Source organism: Haliaeetus leucocephalus, unplaced genomic scaffold, assembly GCF_000737465.1.
Source record: "Haliaeetus leucocephalus isolate CR32 unplaced genomic scaffold, Haliaeetus_leucocephalus-4.0 Scaffold517, whole genome shotgun sequence".
NCBI classification, from domain to species: domain Eukaryota; kingdom Metazoa; phylum Chordata; class Aves; order Accipitriformes; family Accipitridae; genus Haliaeetus; species Haliaeetus leucocephalus.
Genome location: NW_010972953.1, coordinates 8,163,702 through 8,173,017, shown reverse-complemented (window position 1 = coordinate 8,173,017; position 9,316 = coordinate 8,163,702). Strand labels below are relative to the sequence as shown.

General features: G+C 47.1%; 1 protein-coding gene across 1 annotated transcript; it reads right to left on the bottom strand.

Moving 5' to 3' along the window:
* Nucleotides 1-8,453: 8,453 nt before the first annotated feature.
* On the bottom strand, nt 8,454-9,193 carry ATPIF1 (ATPase inhibitory factor 1; the record flags this gene model as incomplete). The annotated part of the gene is made up of 2 exons (XM_010576384.1): nt 8,454-8,809; nt 9,060-9,193. Coding segments are annotated over 2 exons (276 nt in total), but the record flags the coding sequence as incomplete, so codon positions are not given.
* Nucleotides 9,194-9,316: the final 123 nt, after the last annotated feature.

Genomic DNA, 9,316 nt, shown 5'->3' with positions numbered 1-9,316 from the left:
GGGCCGGCTGTGGGCACGGGCGCTCTGCGCCCTAGGTGCCTCGTGCTGCCGGGCGAAGCCGTCCGGGGCCGGGCGGGCTCTGCCGGTGCCCTGTCCTGCTGTGAGCCAGCCGGTGCCGCGGCCGGCCTGCAGGCCGGGAGGGGAGAGGGGAGGGCGAGCAGCAGGAGCGGCGGTTCGGGTCCTTCTGAGGATGTCGGCCTACGGGATGCTGGTGTCTGGGCCTGCTAGTCTAATTAATCCGTGACTAAACGTCACTTGCCTGCTTACCTGATTTGCTCGATCAGGCTCTTGATGAGCATGGGCTTGATGCAACGAATACGTAAGTCTGGAGGAAATCAGCTTGCTGGCGCCCATGGGGTTGCGCTGCTTCATCTCCTTGTCCTGCTGTTGCACAACATGAAAGTAAATGTGCACTTGGTTGGGTCAAGTCGTGTCCCAGAGTAGTGCACCAAAGTGAATCCATATGTCTGTATGTATATATACGGTCATGTGAATGGTCCCTCTTGAGTCTGGTAAAGAAATAAACCAGTAGCTCTCATAGTCTCAGAGAAGGTCCTTCCAGGAGTTTAACCACAAAATGACTCTCCTGAAGACTGCATGCGTCTGCACAGTGTATTAATTGTGTATATTTCCATCACTGTTAATGTGGAGCATGGGTAAAAATCATATGTGTTGCCTGATGTAAATAGAAGAAGCAGCTTTCTGATCCAGAAGTTGAGGCAAACTTGTACAGATATTGGAGGCGTTCAGTCTATCTTGCTGAACTTGTCTGGTGGCAGACACGTTGCTTTTCTTGTGAAAGTTGCACGGCCTCTGTGACTTCCCTCTCCAGACTAGGCAGTAGTGACAGCTCTTCCTTGCTGAATGTAGGGTCTACTGTAGCATAAAGATGGAAGGAGATAAAATTGTTCATTGCCTTATCCATTCAAGTTCACTGCAGCAGTTTATTTTACTAGGAGTTAAGAATGGTAGGTTTAAGGAGTTCTCGCAGCACAAAAATTGAGAATTGAGGGACCTGAGCATCTGTCACTTTAGTGGTACTTAATAAATGTCCTGCAAAGCTCTTAAATATTTTATAATATAGTACCCAGGACTGAAATGTGGAGTATACTGACATATATCCTGTCAGCTGACAACTGAACATGATGAGACTGTAGCAAAATGTATATTGAGGTGTGTACGCTTCTGGCAGTATAATAATTTCAGTTGTTGAGCACTACCAGATCTTACAGCAGGAAGATTCCTAATGTACTAATTGCCAAAATAAAAGCCTTGATGGCATTGCTGACAGTTTCTTATCTGTTCTGCACTGGTATTTCCCAAGCCCCTTGTAGGTAATTAATTATATGCAGATAGTTGTGAGCATTAGCAGGCTGCGGGTTTTGGGAGTAGGGCTTTTTTTTGGTAGTTCTCATTTCCTACCCCAATTCAATATTGATTTTGTGTTAAACCTGGCATGGTTTTGCCAGTACAGGACTTTAGCATGCTATTTTTCTGCTAAGAGATTAATAATTTAAGCAATTCATAAATAGGTGTTCATAAGATAGAATTTGTAATTAAACATGGATTAACTATAAGCTGCCACTCTGATGAGATTTCCACACAATAGAATCCTTGTTACATTGAGAAAAATAGTTTGAAAAATTGTCTGCTGCGTGCTACAGACTGCACATACATTGTCTGTAACAGGCTCGATTGAATTCTGACATGAATGCACATCTGCATCCTTCAGTACATTTAGGGTTGTCTGCCTATGCCACCTGGGAACAGGTTGTTAGTTCTGAGTGAATCATGCTGCTCTTTGTCCAGTCCTTTCCTTCCGTTTTTACTTTTGGCTGTTCTTGCCCTCCATGTTTCAGGGGTTCACCATCCTTTCTTTATAAGCAAGCTCTGCCCTGCTTTTATTCTCTGGGTGCTTGACTGTTAAAGGCAGCAGGACATCAGAAGAAGATATCTTCTATATGTACTGCCATTTAGTATAGAGGTGCTAGAGCTCCAGACTGGCTGTAGACCTCAGCCCTTTGGCTTATGGACCAGGTTCTGTTATATCACTCCAGAATATCTGCAGCTACTACCACTCTAGCTTGTGTATGTGTTTTGCCAGCCATTTTGCTCTTTGGTCTCATGCTCCATACAATAGCTTCAGTCCAAAATGATCTGAATATTGAACACCTCTAGCCATGAACAAGCTATGGCCTGCAGGTAGTAGGATTAGTCCAGTGCCAGACAGCAAGCTGAGCCTGAAAGGAGGTCCTAGATGCTCTGGGATGAAGACTAATTTTAATTTTTTGCTAGATTTTTCAATTTTAATTTTTGCTAGAAAATCCGGGAATTATAAGAGTTACAGCTCTCTCTAGCTGGAACTAAAGAGATGCACACAGGACCTGATTTAGTCCTGGGCTGAGACGAGGCAGAACAAAAACCATCTTGGAACCAAGGACAAGGTTAATCTCTGCTGCAGAGAGCTGGTTTGCATCAGTCTGGGAGGGCAGGCAAGAAGTCTCGCTGCCTCGTGAACATGCAGAAGGTTGTGGTGTCCCTGCAGTCATCAGCTGATAATGGAGAGGTGAGACCATGGTGCCTGGCAGTGACCCTGCCTTTGTTTTCCTGATTCCTTCAGCACCAGGAGTCCCAGGGTGCTACAGGGGAGAAAGGTGAGCATATCCATTAGCCAACAGACTGAAGGAGGTGAAGGGATCAGGCTTTTCAGTAGCTGTGTGTATTTAGCCTGTGACCTGTTGACATATTCCTATTGTCTTAATGGCCAGAGGTTGAGTTTTGCTGAGTGTTCCTGTCAGTCTGTCACTCCTCTTCCAAGCTTGCACTGAAATTCTTTTGTTTCCACATCAGTGGCAAGATGAGTTGATTCCGCTGTAGCTTGCGTGTGAGCTGTTAACATGTATATGGAATATGACATCTTCCAGTGCTTTAGACTTTTTATTCTGACCAATTATCAGTGCAGCTATTATGGATAATGCGTCGTGGATGTGCCTGCTTCCAGCAAACATACTATTCTCTGGTGCTTTTCATGCAGCTCTTCTCACGTGTTTGCTGAAGCCCAGGCTTTGAAAGGAGGTTTGTCTTAAAACAAATCTACAGGCTTTATTTATCAGTGAGGAACTTTCTGAAAGCCCCCAGTGTGTTCCACCCCTCTCTAAAGCAGGGAAATGCTCAGGAAAATTTCTACCTACGGAGGCCATCCTGCTGTTATTAGCATGTTATTTTTTGCACATATGTTTATTTTGCCTTGCACAGAGCCAGTGTAGTTGATTTTGGGAAAACATAAGTATATGCTTTGTCTTTGTTCTACCTCGTTCCCGTTATCTGCCCTGGAGTGGGGAGGACTAGTGTGACAAAAAGGCCCAAAGAGACCAGACTGGGCAACCTGGGTATCTTGCACTAAAACCAGCTTGCTAAAGATCTTGGATGTATCACTTTTCTCTCTTGTCACTTCTGTGCCCACCCCTCAGCCAAGGATTCTTGGAAATTGCTGTTATATTTGTGTAGGACGCAGCACAAACTAAGCACCTTGGGAAGAAGCTTGTTTGCTGCAGCAATAATCGACAGCTCTGTTTTAGCTGAAAAAAGTGCACTTTTCCTGCTTCTGCAGTGGCCAAGAGGTGGGGGCTGTGATCTATAAGAGCAAGATACAGACAGAGGATCTGGGGGTAAGGAAGGATATACATCTCGTTGAAATGTAAAGGCCACTCCAAGAAGTGAAGCTTTTTCTTCATGAATCTGCGCTGTAGGTGGCTGTGGAGTGTTAGGGTCTTATGAACGGGTTCAGTCCAACCCTGAGGAACAATTGAATGATGAGGGTGCACCAGTGCTGGCAGGGAAGAGAGAAGAATCCCTTCATTTGTGTACTCCTGTGCCTGCGGGACAGAGGGGGGGGCTATTCATGCCATCAGCCATTCCAGAGCAACTGAGGAAACCCAGAACAATAAGCCCCTCTATGGCCTGTTAACTGAGTTAAGCACCATCCTTGCAGCCTTACCAGCCTCAAACATCAGCGTGGGGTTTTGGTTGCTGTGCACCAGAATTGCCTGAAAAGAGCTGGCAGTTTGTAGCTACTGATTTCCGAAAGACAACTGACCCCTGTCCTCCAGGTCACACTGGACTGGGGGGCAGTTCTCAGAAGGTCTCTAGACAGCTCATACCTTCTTAAACCCCCAGTGATCACATCAGGTCTGAGGTGTAATCCTGTTTTACTCCTCAGCACTCCTGCTCTGAACTGGAGATCTACAGCAAACCGCAGGCACTGAAGTGGCGGCAGCCCATAGCTGGCATCTCTCCATCTACTGGCCCTGGAAACAGATGACTGAACCCCAGATAAACTGCTTGTTCCTAGTCACGCAAATGCTCACATAATCTGTCAGAAGCCCTACGATATTGCAGTGCGCTCCAGGATACCAAACCCTGTTGTTAAAATGTCCATCAGATCAAATGCAATCATCTTAAATCATCTCCGCCTTCTTGTAGCTGAAATGCTTCTGTTAAGATGTCTGCCTGTAACTCAAACTCAGGCATCTTTCACATTTACTTGTCTCAGGTTTTTCATCACAAGCACTGTCAAAGGAGCTGCAGAAAAAACGTTACAAGCCTCCAAGCTGGTGCTATTGCCATATTGCACGTCACTTGGAAGAAAAACCTTAGTAAAGCGCCCTAGATCCAGTATACTCACCTGTGATGGGTTGTGACTATATTGTAAGAATCAGTAACAAGAGACATACATAGAATCATGGAATGGTTTGGGTTGGAAGGGACCTTAAAGATCATCTAGTTTCAATGCCCCTGCCATGGGGGGGGACACCTTCCACTAGACCAGGTTGCTCAAAGCCCCATCCAACCTGGCCTTGAACACTTCCAGGGAAGGGGCATCCACAGCCTCTCTGGGCAACCTGTTCCAGTGCCTCACCACCCTCACAGTGAAGAATTTCTTCCTAATAGCTAATCTAAATCTACCCTCTTTCAGTTTAAAGCCATTACCCCTTGTCCTATCACTACACATCCTTGTAAAAAGTCCCTCTCTGGCTTTCTTGTCGGGCCCCTTTTAGGTACTGGCAGGCTGCTCTAAGGTCTCCCTGGAGCATTCTCTTCTCCAGGCTGAACAACCCCAACTCTCAGCCTGTCTTCATAGGAGAGGTGCTCCAGCCCTCTGATCATCTTTGTGGCCCTCCTCTGGACTTGGTCCAATAGGTCCATGTCCTTCTTGTGTTGGGGGCCCCAGAGCTGAACACAGTACTGCAGGTGGGGTCTCACATCTGTGTCATTTGGTAACTTATTGCAGAGACTGAGAGTTCAAAGTTCAATAGGAGAAAAAAACACTTCTGAAGAGATGCACTGATGACGAAACTACACAAAACAGGATTATTTATCATCTCCCTTGCCAAAAGGGAGAGGTCTCTCTCAATCATTTACCTTCAGCCACCTTTGCTAGTGATCAGACACTACACAAACACATTCTTCTTACTAACCCCAGAGAAGAGGGAAAGACATTTCTGCAATTGAATCTGCATATAAAAGGTTTTAATGAGCACCAGAAACAGCGCAAGAAAAGGGTCAGGGTGCTGTGGCCAGCGCTGGGTGCTGGGAGCTCTTGTAGGAGCTCTGTTGCTCACAGAATTGCCCCTGGTAAACAGTTGGTGTAAGAGGTGGGGTGGGTGAGGTGCTTGTGATTTCTAGAGACAAGTCCAGGAGAGGGGTCTTTTGCTAGGCAGAGATATTTGCATTTCAAGGAAATGAAACAGTGTCCGTTAACTAGGAATGGCCAGAGTGTCACCAGCATTAAACTAAAGCAAATTGGTTTCAGGGATATTTAGGTTATTGGAACTCCCTGGAAGAGGAGGTCAGTGGGTAGAACAGGGTAGAGAAACCTCATCATGAGGACAAATTGAACAGACGCTACCCAAGGCATTAAGGTTCATAGCCAAGTGGAATCCCTGGTAGGAGGATCGCTGGAAAATCAATTAACATGCCAGCTGGATAAAGAGAGACATTTCTAGTTTAGCAAAGGTAATTTCATGAGATGGGAGAAGACTGCTCCCACCACACACACACATCTCCCTCCTCAGTACTTCTCACATTTGCTTGGTGGTGATTTTGGCACTTTGGGGCTCCACAAGCTATAAAACTTGCTAACCTAGCAAAAGATTGATTGGTCTTAGAACAAAAATACAGGCTATTGAGATAACAGGCTGAATGACTCCCCCAAGAGTTCAACACACCCAAGACAGTGAAAGGGAGGAGAAGAGGTAGAAGCAGGAGGGAGACTGTCCACTTTACACAGCAGCATCATTAATCTGTTTAGCTTCTTCAGCAGCCATAGTCTGTGGGCATGGCTCTATAATGATCATCTGCCAGTCAAGCCACTGCTGAAAGGGACTTCTCTCTCCAGCCCGCTTGCTCAGTCAAAATCTACAGCTGCCTGTCCTCGTCGTGTGTACTTCCATTGCCATAAGCTGAGAGAAGTTCAGGGTGACTGCAAAGTCGTGAATTAACTAGACGTTCCTCACCAGAAAATGGGATGGGTTTATGAAAACGTGGGAAGGGACCCAGCACATCTACCGGTGTAGGAATCCCCACTGAAACCTGTGCAAAGTTGAAACATGAGGAAAGAGACGTGTTTCAGAGTGCTGGTCAGCAAAAAAGCTCTCTGCTGTGTAGCAGGATACTGTACCACATACCTGAGCTCTGGGGAACTTCAGAGAGTTTGTAATGCCTCTCCCTGCAGCACGGTAGATGATAGCAGTCCAAATCACAACACTCATACTCTCACAGCAAATCCCCTCTCCCTTACAGGGACCTGGGCAGAGGCTCTGCAGCTGAGCTTACATGACATAGTTAAGATTTCAGTGGTGCACAAAAATGCAGAGTAAATCACAAAGCCGTGAATTTAAGCTCTCATCTGTTCCCTTCAGAACATAAAGTTGTCCCAATATTTATTTCAGTTATTCCATAGTCCACAGTAGTTGCGATGCCAAGAAATTGGTCTTCAATGGGGACATCTCACGAGTGACTCCACAGCTTTTGGGGGAAGCCAACCAGCTGACAGATATAATAGGGAAAAGATTCTGAAACAGGTAAAAATTCAGATTTTTAAATGGGTATAAACTAAACAGGTCAATAGTATATTGCTTTTCATGATGCAGTTCTTCCCACCAGGTTTCATATTCCCATGGAGGTGTGGAGGGGGAGATATTAATATTTTTGGCTCATGTTAATCAGCCCCAACTAAAACCAACAAACCCCACAGACAGCTCTACAAACAACCTCTGCACAACTGACTGCAACACCATCTCCCATAGACTGAGCAAAGCCAGGCAATGACATACTTCACAGCGCAGCCTCTCTCTTCCGCAGCTGATCACACAGATGACATTTTCATTAAACAAGAACAAGAGGTTCTAAGGGCATGGACTCTTCATTAGAGTGAAAGTGCTGTCATTTATAATGCAGACAAGACATACCACCAGCTGCAATGTCCCTCAGGTGAAAGAGAGTGGCCCAAGGCGAGCAGCTAGTTGGGGATGTACCAGTTAACACAGGAGAAACTCGGACACCTTCAGACAGCCAGTCACACCCTTGTCAAAGCACTTTCTACATCAAAGGTTCTGATTTGCCTCCTGCTGTTTCAGACAGGGCAGTTCCAGCCATTTATCCGCCCCTCCCCGGGCCCCACATCCAGCTTCACTGCAACACTTCACCGTGTAACATCCTATACCGTAAGGTAGGGTGCCTTTTACCAGCGTTAGAAACTAAGTCTGTTCAGGCAGATTTACGGGCACTGCAGTGCAGGTGTAGAAGGCAAGGCTGTTTTCGTACCTGCCCATTCTTAGTACACAAAATCCCCTTCTTCTCAGGGCTTAGTGCAGTAAGGCCACTCTATTTCAGTAGGTCACTTGCCGTATGTTTTATGATGGATTTCTTACACTAAAATCACAAAAGTGACTGAACCTGCATAAAATTAGTCTTAATTGATCCTTCTTTGGAAAGGGACTTAAATAAGGCATATCAAGAACTAGAGACAAAAAGCACCATTGGGCAATTAAAGGCTTTGCAGAAAAGACTACTTCATGTAGCAGTCAGGATCTCAGCTATCATGCTCCAGGAACTTGCACCACCGCAAGTGAAATCACCGTGACTTAGAACAGTATTTTTCTCTCTCTGTTTATGGCACTACACACTAAGTGCAACAAAAGAGCCTTATTTTTTATACTCTGCTAGTCCAGTGAATTGCCATCTTGCCCCTACACCACAGTGACAAGTCGAGACAAAGCTATTTCTGTGTGAACGGGTCTCTACACAGGTACCATTTTTCCCCAACTTTCTTGCAGCTTTAACTGTAAAAGTTACCACCCTAAGTACAAATGGTCATTTCTTTGAAATAAATTTAAAGAAAATAGTGAAGTTCTGTAGAGGATTGCCTCCTCAAGAGTATATCCTTATTTTGGAAATGCAATGAAGTTTAAAACCGGACAGTGCATTTTTTTTTTTTCATTAAACAGTTACTGAACAGAAGAAGAGAGACCAAGTAGTTTATTTGATGTTGCTGCAGACCACAGTATAATTGGACGAATTTGGCTTATGTTGGCCAAAGCATACAGTCTTCAATGCTGTTTTACACCACAATCATATTGGCCATGCACATTCAAGAACAGCATCTGCTTAGTCATCGTCTTTAAGCTTCTTGATCTTATACTTATGGCGCTCAATTTCTTTCTGCAGCCGCTCTATCTCTTTCTGGTGGTGATGAATCTCTTCCTCGTGGTGTTTCCTTAGGGCAGCGAGCTGCTCCCTCTCCTTCTCCCTGCAAGAAAGCACGGCACAAGGTGCAGCACCCGTACACCCGAGGGTCGCCACAACCCCTCAGCGTGGGGCTCGGGAGCCGGCGCAGAGGCCGGGCCTTGGCTGCAGGTGAGGCTGGCGGAGGCCCAGCGCTCGGCCGCCAGGCCGGGCCCGGTGGCGGTTACCCGGCGGGGCGGGGGGAAAAGCTGCTTGTGCAGACCCCGCGGCGACGGCCGTCAGCGGGGGCGCAGGCCCCGCTGCACCCCGCTCACCTGAAGTACCGCTCCTCCTCGGCCGCCTGCTTCTTCCCGAAGGCGCCCCCCGCCTCGCGGATGGCGCCGCCGCCGCCGCCGCCCTTCCCGGCGCCTTTGCCCAGCTCGCCTAGCTGCGGGGAGAGACGGGGGTGAGCAGGGAAAGAGAGAGGCAGGGAGGGAGGCCCCCGCCGCCCGCGCCCACCTGGTCGGCGCCCGAGCCCGAGCTCCAGCGCTGCTGCTGCGCCACCAGGGCCCCGCGCAGGCCGCCCCGCGCC